Source organism: Lytechinus variegatus, chromosome 1 (assembly GCF_018143015.1).
Source record: "Lytechinus variegatus isolate NC3 chromosome 1, Lvar_3.0, whole genome shotgun sequence".
Classification (NCBI taxonomy): Eukaryota; Metazoa; Echinodermata; class Echinoidea; order Temnopleuroida; family Toxopneustidae; genus Lytechinus; species Lytechinus variegatus.
Genome location: NC_054740.1, coordinates 6,430,737 through 6,449,668, shown reverse-complemented (window position 1 = coordinate 6,449,668; position 18,932 = coordinate 6,430,737). Strand labels below are relative to the sequence as shown.

The 18,932-nt window shown below is 33.9% G+C and overlaps 1 protein-coding gene across 1 annotated transcript; it reads left to right on the top strand.

Moving 5' to 3' along the window:
- The first annotated feature begins 87 nt into the window (after window positions 1–87).
- LOC121415227 (putative defense protein 3) lies at window positions 88–17,708 on the top strand. Its single transcript, XM_041608440.1, has 6 exons — window positions 88–407; window positions 12,137–12,345; window positions 13,852–13,855; window positions 14,885–15,103; window positions 16,652–16,716; window positions 17,221–17,708. Exons 1-6 carry the CDS (start codon window positions 370–372, stop codon window positions 17,295–17,297), a joined length of 612 nt encoding a protein of 203 aa, XP_041464374.1. The 5' UTR covers window positions 88–369; the 3' UTR covers window positions 17,298–17,708.
- Window positions 17,709–18,932: the final 1,224 nt, after the last annotated feature.

The following is an 18,932-nucleotide window of genomic DNA, read 5'->3' as shown; positions in this document are numbered from 1 at the left end:
ATACCCTTACGAAGAGAAGTTGCCTATGGAATGAGGGGCTAGATGGCCCTCTCCAAATGGGGTAGCTTGTGAACTGGAATTTACCATGAATGGGGACCGGGAATAGGGGTCTTGAAAACGGGGAAGAACGGGTTTGGTCAATGAAAAAAGTGTGAAAATGATATGCTTTGAAACAACTGACAAGGCGCCCTGAAGGACTGAACATACCCATTTTGCCACACGTGAGTGCCCCACTTTAGAGTTTGTTATCCATGACTCATGAGCCATGGAGAGAATTTATGTTAACCTTCGACGTTAGTTCTTGTTACTCAATTAGTTTCCTGCTGCGTTATTCATTCCTCCACGAAACGGTGATCAGTTACAGTACATATGTATTTTTTTCTTCTTCTACCCGATCGATATAACCAGTGAGTATGACAGTATTTATTTATAATATAGCAAGTACATAATTCAAAGTGGTCTTTGATCAATATCTTTAGAAATATCAATTTCTTTAGATTGCTTGTATATATATATTAAAGTTTTTGCGTTCTTATTCTTCATACTTTGAGTACTAGCATGGCGTACTATATGGGATTGTTTTTTTCCTCCCTTTTTGACATTCGAAGTGTTAAAGATAATGTTGCCTGTAGTATCTAACTGAGGTGAAATTATGATGATGGTGAAGATGATAAAAGTATCAATAATGTAAAGTATCATCTGTACAATGCTCTAAAATGGTGAATATAAACAACCCTGATACAGTATATTTTGCCTCGCAACATGATCATTAAGGTAAAAGGGGCAGATCGCGAAGTTCGCCAATTTTAGTTCACATACGGTATTTAGACCTGAAAATTGATCACAGTGAGCAGTTTGTGTAATTATAAGCGAAATGCACATCCAATAAAACAATGCGAGTGCGAGCTGAGAATTTAATACAGGCTTACTAGGACTGTCTGCAAAGAGAAGAGAAACATATCTCACTGATCAGCGAGCCGCGAGCTGAAAAAGTTTGAAATTCGACCTGAAAACTGGAGATTTAAGCATGTGTTTAATGATGAACAAAATACAGTGGCGTACCTTGGGTCACGACTTTTGGCACGGTTTAGAAACCAGTGGGGGGGGGGGGCGCTGAAGTTCCCCGGCCCTCCCGCTTCTGCGGCCCCGGCTTCACTAACCAAATGATTCGAGCGCGAGGTAAGCCTGGAATAATTGATATTCACATCAGAAAAGGAGACATTTTAAGGACTGTTTTTAGGAATTCATAAAGAGCAGACATACCCCGGTATCTAACCTATCCACTAATGCGAACGTAAGCACGGACTGAAAATATTTCATATTCAGGCCTTAAAAAGGGGCAATCAATTTAAGAAGTGATGAAAAAGAAACATGTCACTACATAAAACAATAACTCGAAGTGCCAGGAAATATATTTGGTGCATATGGATATGAAAACGGGATGTTTTAGTACAACAGGATTAGATATCTAATTAAACAGAAATTGCAAGCACCGGAAATGATGAACATAGTCCCTAAGCAAGTTATGTTTCATAAAGTTATGAAAAATATTTCTGATGTAATATTGTAATATAATATGATATGATAAATACAATATAATACACGTGCCACCCCCCCGTTTTTACACCAACGTCTCAATAAGCTAATATTGCTATTTGAAAACTCTTAAAACTCTTTTAAAAATAATTGACATTCTGTGTATAAGCTGATTTCTTACATACTAAAAAGATATACTTTAAACCACTGTTTAACATAAAGGTAAATTATATAGAGGGTATGGATCGCGCTAAATATTTGGTGCGAGCGCGAAGCGCGATCTTCTTTTTGCGATTATGGGACACTCTAAGCACTGGCTTGTACTTATAAAGAGGATGCGTATCTCGCTAAAACAATCTAATCAAAGCTCCAAACGAGAGCAGAATAGTTTATGCATATTGACTTGAAAATGAGATATTGATTCAAATCCAAAGGTCATTTGATATAACGCATTTTCCTTTCGGTTACAAAGCACTGCGCACACAGTACTATATGTTTTGGCCACTAAAACAATAATCAAACACCTCTTGAAGTTTTGCTAGAAAAAGTTAATAAAGAGTTAGAAAATGCCATTTTTTGGATACATGCAAACAAGTTGTCTTTGATTCTTCAAAAGACAAGTTATAGGGGAAGGCGGGGTAAGTTGAGCTTAGGGGCAAGTTGAGCCACCAGCCCCAGGCCAATAATGAATGAGTCAGACATTGTGGTGGTGTCATGTATTGATGACCCATAGCATAACCCCTAACCCCACCACATTGTTTTCAACTTTGAAACAAAAAGTCATTTTTTAGAGGGAAAAATACGAATTTCAGCCAAAAAAGTAAAAAAGAGTGTGAAATAGATAAGTGCTTTATACACACACACATCTTTAAATACAATAAAGACATGACAACAACATTGTTATTCCAGGTATTGGATCTTCATTCTTGTCATAGTCTTTTATATGATGGGTGCATAAGAAATGTGTGGATACAAAATTATTGCACTAAGTTTGGACTGGGGTAAATTGAGCCAGACAACATGGGGCAAGTTGAGCCATAGTAATTCTTATGGTAATGTATTTTAAAAAATTAAAAAAAATGAAAAATCCATCGACATGCAGGCTAAAAGGAGCAAATTTGACTGCTCTTTTCCTTTTAGAGGATGTTAGTATTCATAGAGAATTAGCAAGTGAAAAGACTTTAAACTAAAATTGACATGCTGGTTCTTCCCCCATACACTTTGTACATAGTTTTTGTGGCTCAACCGGGGGCTCAACTTACCCCGCAGATGGGACATTGAGCCATTTGACATCTCTTTTTTCAAAGGTGACAATGACTTTCCGTGTGGGGGTAGAAAGTTATATATAGGTGAAAAATATTTCAGAAGAAGTAAATTTCAAGGCAAGGTACTTATTTTGACAAGACTATTAATCATATCAATTCTAACATGCAAAAAGCAAAAGTGCCACAACTTACCCCGCCTTCCCCTATGCTTTTTAGTAATACCCTGAAATACTTACCTGGGCATTTATTTTTTTGATAACACTATTGTCAGAGTAACTTCCACTAAGCTTGGTTTACACATTGATGAGAATTTCAGTTGCAAATATCACTGCTATAATATTTGTAAGGTTTTATCTTGAAATACTGGTGTAATCTGTAAGTTAAAACATTTTGTCCCACAAGAAAGTTTGCTTATTTTGTATTCAACTCTCATCTTCAATACGGAGTTTTGGCAAGGGGTATGTCACTTAAAACCCAACTAGGAAATATAGTACTTGTCACTCAAAATAGGGTGATAAAAAAATAAGAATTGTTTTTCAATGCAGATTACCATGCACACACTAATGTTTTGTTCTATAGTAATAAATTGTTATGGGTAGAAGATATCTATCTTCTACATTTAGGTTTACTCATTTATGATCATGAATGTGGTTCACTTCAGAATGCAATAGTGCAAATATTTAGAAAGAGCAATCAAGTTCTACCAAGTACTAGGCAGGCAACTGCACTTAATATGCCACGCGTGAGAACCGCCAAAACATACAGCTTATGCATGCAAGTATGGGAACTCGCTTCCAATTGATGTAACTTGTTCTGTCAGTGTCTCTGTTGTTAAACGCAAACTGAAATTGCTTTTACTGAGTAATAATGTTGACAATATTTAATGTAAATACGATGTCATATGACCTGTTTCTTAACTACTATTATTATTTTCTTAGATCTGTTTTCTGACCCCTCTTTTTTCCAGGCTGGCCCTTCAATATTCATTTAACCAACGTTCCTCTTTGGACTATTTTTGTTTCCCCTCTCTCCATCTCACCCCTCTTCTTTCTATCTTCATATCCCTTTCCTGGTACTAGGAAAGTGACCTCTTCTAAGCCTATCACTTTCTTGTTCCTTTGTTTTGTGTCTTCTCCATCCTTCACCCCCTGCTTACCTTTTCCCTTTGTAAATATCAAAATCTCCTTGGTAAATATTCCCTCACCACTCACATAATTTTATGCATTTTTTTTCTGAGTAACTTTTACCTCTAATCTCTCTTAAACTGGTTAAAATTTCATGTCATGTATTCTCTTTTGGGGGAAACTTGCTTTGACAAGCTCAGCTGCTTGAAGGTCTCATCTTCTTTCATGACATAAATACTGTTTTTTAATATATGATCTTATCTTTGTACATTTTAAGTGTGCGCGACAATCGATGTACTTAAGAAGTATTTTGTATGATGTTGTTAACTAATTTTATGTACAAATGTTGTGAAAGAAGAAATAAATGAACCAACCGATTCAAAGCTCCATATAATCCCCTCTGAATGGTCTATTATATACCTCACCCATCAGGCAATGCAAACGCAAAGCGCGAGAGAGTAACATTTAACATGACACCTTTTCCTTACTCGTTCCCATAAGTTACCATATTACACGTTCCTCGACTTAAACAACTTGTTCCCGAGACCTTTTACTATAACTTAGTTGATGAAACTAGTTAAAAGTCGATGAAGCGATGAATCAATCATGTATACAAGTTCTCATTTTGTATATTTTTTAATTGAATCAAGACATTTTTCTCCATTGATCGAACAGATTACAACTCGGAAATTTTTTTTTTTTTAAGGATGTTTTATTATATTCTCTCAAATCAACATACATAATCAGATTCTATGAACAATTTGTACAAACCATTTGAAACATAATTATAAATTATACAATAAATCCATTACAATATAATTATACAACTTATACATCAAACTTCAAAAATACTAGAAATTAATATACTAATGCGTTTCAGCAATTACAAAATGAAATATTAACAAAATATATGACATGATCAGAGAGAAAAAAAGATGAAAATGTTGTTCCACCTCCCACCCCCCCCTCCCTCCCCTCCGTCCCCACATTAGGAGCATTCTCCCCTTTATGCCTATACTCTACATGGAAGGGACTGCAATTCTCCGTATTGGTTTTTTCTGTGTTTTTATTTATTTTGTTTTGTGGCTTTGTCTCTCGTATATATACCTTTGCCTCACTCTCCCTATTTATTCTTTTAATTAAGATTTTCCCATTTCCTTAAATGAAGAGACATCTTGCCTCTACCTAGCGCCAGCCTTCTTTCTTCCCATTCTTCTTCTTTAAATTTCCTTTTAATTTCATCCATGGTTATATGTGCACCCTTTTCCCTCCCTTTGAAGATTAAAAATTTAACAAAGATTAAAAAGTGATTGATTAAGCGTTCTTTTCCTTCGTCCTTTAATTCTACCCCTACAAGAATTTCCTCCCAGCTTAAATTACCCGTAGAAATAAAACCAAACATCTCCTTACAATTATCCCAAACCAGACAAGCATATTCACATTCCAAAAAAGATGGCGATATGTTTCCTCCTCTTTTTTACAATAACAACAAAGGTTATTTTGTGAGATTTTAAAACGGAACAAGTGATGATTTGTGTAAGCAATGCTGTGTAACATTTTAAACTGAAATTCTCTTAATCTACTGTTCAGAGTACATTGTCTTGGTCTCATAAAAATGTGTTCAATCTTTTCATAAGAGAAACTATATTTGTTTTTTAACCTTTCGAAAACATCAGGTATTGAGAAGTTGCATTTCATAAAATTTGCATAAACGTTTTTAGATACTAACTCCCCCATTGACAAAATTCTTTTTCCAGATATAAATGATATTTCTTCCCTAAGAGAAGCCTCTTTGCTATCTATTTTCATATTTCGTTTCCAGCTGACTGGAAAAGTTTTATAAATTGACTCTATCAGATGAAAATCATTTATGTTTAAACCCTGTCTTTGGAAGTACGAAAATGGCCTTAAGTTTCCATCATAATCCATAATATGTTTCAATCTGTAAATATTTTTTTCATATATTTTTTGGTTAAATATGCATTTCCCTTCAATTCGTACAAATTTATTGTTAAAAAATATCTCATTTCCTTTAAATGTTTCAGATTTTAAACGAAAATCCTTCGTCTCTATCCATACTTCTAACAAATCTATATAAAATTGCGGCAATGCTATCTCCAACAATCCAAGCAAGTAATCACATGAAAATATAAAATTTCCTCCCAGATGTTTTGTGGCATAATTGAAATATTGTTTCCATTTCATTGTATTATTTTCTTTTAGTCTTTTAATCCACATAACTCTCTGTGCCTTTATTAACCATTGAAAATTCATCATTTTCAAGCCACCTTGATGGTAATCTAAGTACATCGTTTTTTGTTAATCTTATTTCTGCCACCCCACAAAAAAGTAAAAGTCAACTGATCAAGCTCAACATAAACCCATTCTGGAATTGGTGTAAGAGATGCCACATATATGAATTTTGAAAAGATAAACTGCTTTAATAGTTGTATTTTGCCCATCAAAGTTAAATCTCTTTGCTTCCACCAGTTTAACAACTTCTTTATTTTACTTAATATTTCTTTATAATTCAATCTTTCTTTTACTTCTACATCTAAAGAAAAAAATACACCGAGAATCTTTATAAAATCCACCTTTTGGCCAAAAGATAAATCATATGATTTTCCTTGGGAGGAACCTAATAATAGAACCTTCGTCTTATCGTTATTAACTTTGAGTCCTGACACTTTTCTGAATTTTTCTAAAATTTCTATTACTTTTCTTACTGAATCTAGATCTCGGACAAATATAGACATATCATCTGCATACATAACCTGTTTTACTTCTTCCTTTCCAAAGGAAATTCCTTTAACATCATTATTATATCTTATATTATGCGCTAATACTTCAATACATAAAATGAAAAGATATGGTGAAAGCGGATCTCCCTGCCTTACCCCTCTTTCAACATGAAAATAGCTTGTAGAATTCCCCCCATTAAAAATACAACTTTGGCTATTTGTATATAATATTTTGACCCATTTGCGAAATTGCTGGCCAAGACCGAATGAACCTAATGTTTGATGTAAAAATTTGTGGGATATCGAATCAAAGGCTTTTTCTAAATCAATTGCTATCATATACCCAGGGATATTATTATATAACGTATGAAAAAGCATATCATCAATTAATCTAATAGCTTCTCCTATATTCCTGTTTTTAATAAATCCTATTTGATCTGCTAACACCACGCTCTCCAAAACCTCTTTAATTCGTTTTGCTAAAACTGTGGATATGATCTTATAATCTGTATTCAATAACGAAATGGGTCTATAATACTTTACCTAATGTGGGTCTTTCCCTTCTTTAGCTAATAAAATAATAATTGCTTGTTTTTGTGATGCCGAAAGTTCTCCAAGAACAAAAGCTTCATTGAATGCCCCAATCAATACATCCTTTATTTCAGCCCAAAATGTACAATAAAATTCAACTGTTAACCCATCGTTACCAGGGGATTTATTTTGCTTCATTTCTTTCAGTACCGAAATACACTCCTCTTCTAGTATATCCCCTTCACAGCTTTCAGAATCTTCAGATGATAACGTTGGTACATTTTTAAAGAAATCCCTAAAATCTTCCGTGTGTTCCCTTGCATAAAGGTGGGTATAAAATGATTTAATTTCATTTAAAACTTCCTTCTCATTTTCAGTAATTTCTCCGTTAACCTTAACTAATTTTGTTATATTACTTTTCTTTTTGTTAGATTGTAATAGTTGACTAAAGTACCTTGTATCCCTTTCTCCACTTTCGTACCATGTCGCACGAGACCGAATTTTAATACCTTCATTAATGTAATCGTAACTGTCCGCAAGTTCTTTCCTTTTCTTTTCTATCTTTTTAATTAATTCTTCATCTACTGAATTTACGCAACTACTTTCTAAACATTCCAATTCCTTTTCGAGAGATTCTTTTTTATTCTTTTTTTCCTTGGCCAGTTTTTTCGAAAAAGTTCTTGTGAAAGACATTATTTTCATTTTCAAATAATCCCATACAACTCTTCTATCTTTAACTTCTGTTTTTATTTTCTCCTTTAATGTAAGTATTTCTATTTTCATTTTTTTTCACATATTCTACATTACCACAAAGGCTATTATTAAATTTCCAATAAGAACTATTCTTTTTACGCATTTCCTTCTCAGTTTTATCATACAAAAACATAAATATAGCTGAATGGTCAGGAGCTATAGATGGTAAAATATGCACCTAATAACAACATTTACTAATTCATCTGATATTAGCCAATGATCTAATCTACTTTGCATAAATGGATTATTCTTAGTGAAGGTAAATTGTCTTTTCAATGGATTTCTCTCCCTCCATATGTCTATCAATTGTAGTTCCTCCATAAAATTTTCTACTTCTTTACTAACCTTATCATGTAATTTTTGTTTTACTGTTCCATTATAATCTAAATCAGAATTCATTATAATATTAAAATCTCCTCCCATTAAAACAGGTTTGTTACAATTATTAATTTTTTTTAACTCTATAATCATATCCTTTAAAAATTTTATTTGATGATTTTCTTTATCCCTCGTCGGTAAGTATACATTACAAAGGACCATTCTATGTCCTTGGATTTCACAATCAATGAGTATGTATCGCCCTTCGTCATCTTGTTTTATATTTATAAGTTTAAAGTCTAGCGAAATTTTGATAAGAATGAGTACTCTTTTGCTGTGATTTGTTCCACGACTATAATAACATGACCCATCCCACCCAGAACTCCATCTATCCTCTACTTCTTTTGTACTATACGTCTCCTGTAAAAAAATTACATCCCCTTTTTCTTTGCACCATGAAAATATTCGTCCCCTTTTCGCGCATTCTCTTATTCCTCTAACATTTAAGGAAACAAAATTACAATTTAAACATCTATATTAAAAGAATCTAAAAAGATCATTCCACCATTTTTTTGTATAAAAACTAAGATTTTCACTATGCTATTTATAGGGAGAGTGAGGATTGGATTTCCTAGTGTAACTGCAGTACATAATTGAATAATAAAATCTAATTTATTGCGCCATTGTTTAAAACAAAAATGAATGTCGATCAATTCGAGTATTGTTATCCCTTCCATGTAGAACATTATCTCTAAAAATCCTAAATAAGTTGTTCGTAATTCCTGCAGGTATAAAAAGAAGGGAAGGAATCCCATCCATACGACCCTCTCCAAAGCAGCACTCCCTCACAGCTCACCCTACTTTACAGGTTGCTGTAGTATTTCCAATAGTAAAAATCTACCCCTTCTTGACTTTTTTTCTTTGTCTTATTAAATATAAAGAAATAGCTGTAAATGAAATTAATAATGAAAAAAAAAACTGGCATTCAATCAGCATATACCACATTAATAAGTTAAATTTTAAACTTATATCTACTAAGCCAGATTTTTTTTTCCTGTTAATAAGAACTTATATGATAGAAACAAGGGGACTAGGAACGCCCCGGGACCCTGCCCGGCCGCACCAACTCAAACACGTACGCACAACTACCCCACCCGCATTGCCTCCGCCGGGGATACACAGGCTATATCCCCGACAAAAACAACACAAGTAAACAATGACACGTGCTCCGTTGAAACATAGCCAAACAAGGCCCTAAGGCACTCCCAACCCCCTGTCTCTATAGATAAAAAAAAATCAAACAGTCCTGAGATTCTCCTTTCTGTAACCATGGACCCTTTGTGGTAGGGTCCATGCTGTAACTAAATACCCAATCCCTATATAACAATGTACAAAAGCTAGTCCTGCTATTGGATTCCATATTAGCCCATGAAAGGTGTTATACTTAAAAGAAAAAAAAACACACTAGTTTCCATATTAATGTCAGGAATAAAGGACAAAATACTGATGTGGCAATAAATTCCACTGCTGGTAATGTACCCAATCAAATCAACAAACCATGCAGTTTTGGACATTGTACACACATATCGAGGATATCCTCCTTTTGACTATTTAGTTCCATCTTACATAAAGGAACACCTGGTATTCCTTTCTTTCTTAAAAACTAAGCAAACAAACACTTGGAGCATACACGAGCCAAAAAATATGAAAAAGCAAACTATTTCAATAACAGGCCCGTTCCACATCTTGAAATTGTTATACATTCTCTAAACTTTTCCTTTTTAAATGTATGAATGCTCTATACAAAATGTCTGAATTGCGGTATTCAACATGCTGTTCTTTTGTAAGAAACTCAAGACTTACGTCCCTTTCTTCTTGTGAATGTGAGAAACAAAGTCAGGAAATAAGACTTACAATCGATTGTATAATTGGTCTTAAATGTTATTTTTAATATTTCAATCGTAGATGACCGGTTATGAAACTATAATGAGAACAGTACCTGAACATGTGACCAGCTATTGACCAATCAGATGGTGGTAGCTATAAGACAATATTAATAATATGGGAAATATATTGGAAATATATAGGAAATATATAGGGTATTCATGAAGAAAGAGGAGACAATGATGTTGACACTTCTAGATTTCTTAGCTTAGACTAGAGACCAATCCCATGAGTTCATTGAGAAAAAGATTGACTTCTAACAGGCTTAATCTATTCGATAGAGATTTTAAATCGAAGTTTGGATCTGCCCTTCATTACAAGCAAAAGAAGATAAAACAGGAAACCGAAAATCTTACAATTAGATAATTCACAGATCAAACGTATAAAACCTTTCGAGTAACAACAAAAACAAAATGAAAATAATATAACAGTAATGACATATCAATAAATGAAACCAAAAGATAACATATAGAAGGTTCTTTTTGTCAGAAAAAAATCGCTGTCAATTACACTTCAAAACAATATCGACTGAAAAGGAAATTGCAACACATTTACAATAACCTTGTTCATGTTTTTAAGGTTATATTAATTATAGCGGACCGGATAGTTGGTATTCTGCTGTGCAAACCCTTATGTGCAGACTATAAAGCATTGTGTACTGAAGACCCTCTCAGAAACAGCAAGTATATACTATGTGCTAGTCTGAATGGATACCCACCTGTTGATCAAAGTTTTAATCGGGGTCTGTTGACTAGATGGTTGGCAATGAAGTTTGGGTTCCTTCGCAGAAGAATTGCATAGCAAATAATCATTAGCTAATTTTGCATACCTCACTTCCCTTTCTAACCATAAAATTAGCGACTGATTTCCTTTTCATTATAATTTCCTTGAATGACAAGGTTTTGTTGTTTTTCCACATGATGTGCAAAATCAAATAAAGCATGTTAAAAACACAAAAATAAACGGAACAACAATAGGATTTATTAAGCATGTTTTTCTCGGTAAATTAATTTCCTCCTTCATTTGACTATCGAAATACGCAATTTGCCGGATTTTTCGTTCAACAATAGATCAAATAACGATTTGAATCCGGAAACAAAACAATTTTTTATGTTTGATGTAAAATAACACAAACAAGAGGGAGAGAAAAGGTCCATTGCCATTGCGATTTCCTGAAGCATTAGTAAAAAAAGATTCGTTGCAAGCAAAATATAAATGTCACCAGAAATGTATCGATGGGAAAGCGGGATATGGGGTGGATGCATTCTTTCCCAGGTACTGTAGTTGTTGGATGGTGGTGGTGGTGATAATGATGAAGTTGATGATGATTGATGGTGATAATGATGATGGCTTCTTGTATAGCGCTAATACCGCCTCTGCTGGGCGTTCATTGCGCTTTCTGAAAAATATGATGTCTTACGAAATCCAATGTTATAAAACAGTGGTTAGATTCATTATTTAGTTCAAATACTATCCTATTATACATGTGACAGATGGTTACCATGATAATAGTTAGTTTTCTCTCCACTATGCACGACAGATTCAAGAACATAATAGAATATGTATTGTCAAATGCTCTTAATGATAACAAGTCTCTGTTGACATGGTTGAACATTGGTAAATCAAAACAGGTATTTCGTCTTGGAGTCTGAACAAATTGGAAATTTTCGTCAGCTCCAAAACTTTAGACAAAATGCTGTTCCGGTTTACACAATTTCGACAAAGACCTTCGAGCTGTTCATTGTCGTTTGGCGGGCATTTTCAATACATTTATTCTGTTCTTTATCAAGCTCCTTGATATCATCATGATAAAGACAAACAAATAGACCTACCCATACGTTTTATACGTCACCAGAGTTGCCAAACGTGCTTTTTATCGAGCAGTGATTATCTCAAATTATATACATATCTATATTTTTGTCAGGTCCAAGATGTACTTTTGGTGTTTAGCATTTCTTGCTGTTGTTCATGTGGTCATAGCTTACCCATCCGGTGCCCCCGTGGGTACGTGTACTACCCTAACCCCGGGTCATCGGGATAACAACAATACCATGATACAACCTCAAACTGGTCAAAGTCCCTACGTTATCACCGTCGACAAGGATTTATACACCCCATCCGAAATGCTCAAAGGTAAAATTTTAAAATTATTTTTCAAAATTAATTTATCTTACGTAAGACGAGAAGATTTAGAATGTGAAGATATTGAACTGATGTGGTTAGAAATAAAAAGGCACCAAAGCAGTTCAATTTTTGTTGGAGTATTATATAGGAAACCATCCAGTGATGTAACAGATTTCTTCAAAAAATCGAACAATATGTTGATAATTTATTTTCTTTTACAAACAATGTTGTTGTTTAAGGGAATTTTAATTGCAATATGATGGCTAGCAACCACTTAAAGTAAACGAGTTTCGTAATGATTTTCATATGCGTCAAATTATAAATGATTATACTCGTATTTAACCTCACAGCAAAACACTTATTGACTTAATATTGGTTTCAGATACAATACCCTGTTTAAAATCAGGAGTTCAAATACTAGGAATCAGTGACCATTCTTTGGTCTATCTGGTAATACATGACCTCTTGTAAGCAAATTTCGATCATTCAGAAACTTTGATGAAGACAAATTTAATGAAGAATTGTATAAAATCGAGTGAAATGAATCTGAAGAAGATGTTGAAAATCTTTGGAATAACTTCAAATCTATATTTACGAAAGTAAGTGATAAACACGCCCCATACATTACAGTACGTCTCAAACAAACATGTGTACCATGGATCCATAATGAATATATCCTGTTGGCCAGACAACGGGAACATTTCCATAGAAAATTTTATAAAACCAAAAACCATCAATGCTTGGAAAAATTTAAATATTTCCGTAATAAAGCAAATAATCTGTGAATAAAAGACTAAAAAAGGAATTTTACCAAAACGAGTTGAAGAAATGTGGAAATGATGTTCGCCAAAATTGGCGAATACTTAAACAATTATTACGAGGTAAAAAAGAAAAAGTAGGAGTAAAGATAGTTAAAGATGACGTGTTAATTACTGACAAAAATATTACAGTTGATCTTTTGAATAAGTCATTTAATGAATTTGAAATGAACCTAGCACAAGGTAATCATGTTTCTGCAAATAATATCAATAGTATGAATACATTGTTCCAAACTGATAAACGTTTCGTGTTTGAAGAAAGAAAAGAAGAGTTCGTAATAAAAGAACTGCAAAATATTGGTGTAAAAAAAAGCATCTGGGGTTGATGGTCTGCATGTGTTCTGCTTTTCTTATCATGTTTATGTTTCTTTTATTCGTGGAGGGCTCCGTTGTAAAACAGTTTTTAACTGAACCGGACTACCCTCCACTGTTCTTTTTATCGATTTTTTGTTAGATAAAATATGAATAAATAAATAGATAAATAAATAAATAAACAAATAAATGAATGAATAAATGAATAAATAAATGAATAAATAAAAAGTGATGAAACTGATTCTTGGGAGAAAACCAATGATCCTTTATAATTAAATACATGGCCTATGGAAAAGTTGTCCTTCCACTTGTAATAATTTACTTACACAGTTGCCAATTTGAAATCTACATATAGTAACTTTTAGGGATCTCAATTTTGAAACAGTCACAACTTTCTTATTGCTTGTCTAATTTCTTTCAAACTTTCACCATTCTGTCTTACTTATTTTTCTCCTTTCCCATACAACATTTTATAACCAAGGTTGGATCCCCTTTAAGAGTCCCTTGTTCCTCCCTATCCTCACACCTGATTGATTAATGTACCAACATCGTACAAAAACACAGATGATGGTCATCAGTTACTTTTTATTTGTACTTCTACGAATTTATCTTATCCCATGATTACATTGCCAAGGATTGGGGATCAAGTGCAGCATGACATGCATGAGCAACATGGGGGAGGGGGGGGGGGGGGTGCTCCAAAGTATATCGTGTCTTCCCTCTTACAAAAACTGGCGCCTGTGATAACAACTTCATTAGCATGTCAAGCGTATTTTTAGAGACAATGGCGTCATTTGGGGGAGCGATAACATTTTGGTTGTCATAATGGTATTAAAGCCTGAATGAAATATTCAATTGTCTGTACCTCCTCACTTATGAAAAAAAAAAGTGTAACGTGACTTACTATGAACTGGTCATTTCTCTTTGATCCCATAGTCACAATAGGCGGTTTCAAACCGCCTCGATCACAAGAATCCCCGTTAAATTACGAGAACTTTTTAAGGCTAAAAAATACCCGTTAATTATTCCTGCATTCACACCGCCCCGAAACACATCCTTCGGGATAAGTTCCCGAAGTTACGAGCATGCGCAGTGTGGTCTGATAAGCATGCAAGGCGGGAGATTCAAAATCACTTGCCCAGCAGCCACCCACGCCGCCGCGCCCAACGACACGCTGGGATAAAAGTTCCCGTAATTTGCTTTCACATCGCCTAAATACCTGCGACCTTGGAAAAATCCCCACGAAAGTTCTCGTAATTTCGCCAAGTACCTACTATTTAGCGGGTATTTTCTTTCGGGGAAATTACGCGTAGTTTGCTTTCACATTACCAAAATACCTGGTATTTTCTGATCGGGGTAAATTTCCCGATCAGAGAATACCTGGAACTGGCGAACTTCGAGGCGGTCTGAAACCACCTAATCACGGGCCAGTCTTTCAAGGGAATTCTTCTCCAAGCTCGACGATCGTCAGACAACACTGTGATTGGTACGTTCAGTGATCCACCAGCAAACACCAAACTGCTAGAGTGTACCAGCGCAGGAGACAGTATCACCCATTCATCAAGAGATGAGAAAAGCTCTGGAACACAATTCACCTGGACCGCCCCAGGTAGTGGTGTCGGTAACATCACTTTTATGTAAGTTCATTTAGAGATATCTGTAAATGGGTCCTCGATTCCCATCTCGTATTTTTGTTCTTGTTCTTTTTTGTTTTCTTATATAGCTTATTCTTCTACTTCCACTTCCTATTCCTTTGAGCTTCTTCCCCTTCTCCTCCTACTTCTACCTCTTCTTCTTCTTCTTCCCGTTCTTCTTCTTCTTCTTCCCGTTCTTCTTCTTCATCTTCTTCCCGTTCTTCTTCTTCATCTTCTTCCCGTTCTTCTTCTTCATCTTCTTCCCGTTCTTCTTATTCTTCTTCTTCCTTTTCTTCTTCTTCTTCTTCTCCGTTCTTCTTCTTCTTCTTCCCGTTCTTCTTCTTCATCTTCTTCCCGTTCTTCTTCTCCGTCGTCGTGAAGCTGCTCGTAAATAGTACACATTTTCCAGGGAGCCGAGCCCTATATAGGTCAAAGTATCTGCTGGATTTCTCTCAAAGGGACTTACAGGAAAATGAAACCCTTGATACAAGATAGCTTGTGCAAAAACAGACGAATCAAGAAACAGATGAACAAAAGTTGAAAACTTGAATGAATAATAAGATATTTAAGAGCATTTGAATATTAGATCAATGTAGATCCTCCCATTGGCAACGCGACAAAGATGTGTGAGGTCACAATCATGTAAACAACTTTCCCATAACTTTTCTATATACTTCACCTAAAATGTCTCTTTTATCACATCTATCAGTAGATCACATATTCTTTCTAGAGGAGGGAATATAATACAGAAAGTTGTTCGCATGTGACATCACAAATATTACATTGCCAATATGAGGATCTTCATAGCATTAGTGATCACAATATTCAAATGCTCATAAGTCATAACTTTCTCATTATTTGTCCGATTTTTCTCAAACTTGCTTTGATCTTATTCTTTGTTTTTTCTGTTTCCATAGAAGCTAACTTGAAGGAAGGTTTCATTCCCCTTTAACTTCTTAAGATCTGCTAAACATTACAGGAAAAGGACTTGTTATAACCACTTCTGTTATCATTATTTTTGTCATCATCATCATCATCATCATTATTATTAATATTATTGTTGATATTTTAACTATTATTATTACTGTTATTATTATGACTATTGTTATTATTATCATCATCATTACTTTTAGCATTTTTTAGCTGCTTTATCAATTATCTTATCTCATTTTTATTGATTTGATTTATTATTATTGTTATTATTATCGTCATTATTATTGTGATCATCATCATTATTATTGTTATTTATTTATTTATTACTTACTATAATTATTATTTTATTTTATTTTTTTTTCTTTTTTGGGGGACTAAGCTTTATCTTAGTATACAAGCTAATGTTCTTTAGAGCTTATTCATTCGATTTATGTACTCATTCGTCAATAAAATCTATTCATTTACATTATATATCGCTATTTAACTTATTGATTTATTAATTTAGGATATATCAACCGATCTATTTTTAAGCATTTACTTTTCCATAGTCTTACTTGCTTACTTCATTGATTGGTTGAGAATGATTGCTCTTGTCCTTCATATTGTCTCCCCATGTAGTGCGACTGTTGTTCAAGAGTACAATGTCTTTTGGACGAATCTTCTTTCTCAAGAGGTATATTCGGGTAAGCGTTGCTTTAGTTCATTCCACTCTTTTATGAGATTCGTGAGAAAAAAATATTGACAGATTACCTTACTATTCATCAACTAAAATCGAGAGGTAATTCTGTTACGAATTATTTCAAATGTTTACATTCTATACGCAAAATGTTATTGAAAAAAGTTGTAAAACACATCTACTGTTTCTGCATATCCTGGTAACTTTATTGTTTCAGGATTGAACAAAGGTATTTCCAAAAAAAATCTGCTTCGTTCGTTTAGTTTTGTCATTAACATGCATGTAAATATGGAGCGTGTCGGAACTGAGAATACAAGTTAAAGAAGACTTTGATAAACATGATGAATGTATAGGCTACCGATCTTATTCTTGGAGCAACGTATGAACACCACAATAAAATGATATGAATATCTCATTATATCTCCTTATCAACTATATATACCTAATTCTTGCCGTATTCAATACCGAAGCTTTTCATTTCTCTTTCTTTTTGGTTTGTTTCATTCAACAGGAGCGACAATGGTCAGCATTAATCCTGGATTGATCTTCACTCTAATCTGCATGATCTTTGTTGCTACAAGACAATGATTGGTAGTTACACTACGATGTTCTATGTTTGCCGATCAATAACAGACCAAACATAACTTTAAAAAGTTCCGTATATTAAATAACAAGTATACCTGACCTACAAAATACAAAAGGCATGAAATGGTATGGTCAGAGTTAAAATACAGAAAAAAATGGTAAGGATAAAAAAGTAGAATATATACGACTGGTAGTCCATATTTAGCTGCATTATATTGCTGCTGGTCTTCCATTCGTGCCAGTTTACTTGAATAACGGCTGAATAAGATTACCACAATGTATAGGACGTTGACCATCAAACATAACAAATATTTGAAAAATAAAGAGACAAATCCTACCCTTAAAAAGAAAGAAACAAATCATGTTCATCGCCATAATGATCATCAATTTGTTTTATCTATATGGCAGTATATAGGCCTACTAAGATAAACAATTTAGTCTTGGCTAGCAAGAATGATAACACCACCTACTCTTGAATTTTACAATAATTGAAGAAAACGCTGTATATTGTTTTTTAACGTATTATTAGTATGTTAATAAAATTGGTTAAATTTTTCGAAGAATGTAGAAAGTATTATACACCATGGAGGTCCGTCCGGCGCAAAGTCGTACATAAGTGCACTGCAAAAACTCCGGTGCTGATTTAACACCAGCCTGGAATCTATATATGTCCACAAAAGAGAAGTGTTAAACAACACAAGTTTCGTTTGGTCTAACACCAGAAAGGTGTATAACAATACCAATAAATATTAAAACAGCATCGGTTTGATTCAAAACTGGTGTTGTTTCAACAATTCTCTGGTGCATGTGGACATATATAGATTCCGGGCTGGTGTTAAATCAACACCGGAGTTTTTGCAGTGTAAGTGAAGAGAGAAATCTCTACCCGAATCTCCATTTCCATTGCGTTAGGATGGAGGCTATTTTGAATGCAAATAAGATGACAAACAACATTCCAGCTCTGTATGTTGTATTGTTTTTTTCTTGACGTTTATTTTATTCTTTAATGGTAATCCATAGGTTTATATTAAAGTGTAGCAACTAAATACGAAATGATTTTTGAAAAGAGACTGGTTCTTTATCAGGTTTACATTTTTTACTGGGCTACGTAATCATTCTAACTAATGAATTTTATTATGTACAATGCAAGTGAATCTGAATCTTTACGATTTGCACGACATGATCGAGTTGTTCAAGTGGTTCTTATTTTATCAACTATATTTATAGGTGTGATGGAAATAACTTTAAGCATGCATGTTAATTAAAAATCTGAATTATGAAACTCATAGTGAACATAGTGCTCCATTTTCAAAGCTCTGAACTGGGCTGTTTTTTGGTTAGTTGAGTTTATAATGTACAATTTAAAAAAAAAATGTTCCACACACTACAAAAATAAAAATAAAGTGCTAATTGAGCATAAGATATTGATCCATCAATTGCAATTTAAGGTCAAGTCCAACCCAAGAAAATGCTGATTTGCATAAATAGAGAAAAATCAAACTAGCATAGTGCTGAAAATTTCATCAAAATCGGATGTAAAATGAGAAAGTTATGACATTTCAGATTTTCGCTTACTTTTCACAAAACAGTGATATGCACAACTAGGTCAGTCAGTCGATGATGTCCATCACTCACTTT

Excerpts from the sequence above, each read along its gene's own strand:
- LOC121415227 (XM_041608440.1), top strand. The coding sequence starts at position 370 with ATGTATTTTTTTCTTCTTCTACCCGATCGATATAACCA. Across the intron at positions 15,104-16,651 it reads GTCGGTAACATCACTTTTAT|TGCGACTGTTGTTCAAGAGT; the intron begins GTAAGTTCATTT and ends CTCCCCATGTAG. Across the intron at positions 16,717-17,220 it reads TTCTCAAGAGGTATATTCGG|GAGCGACAATGGTCAGCATT; the intron begins GTAAGCGTTGCT and ends TTCATTCAACAG.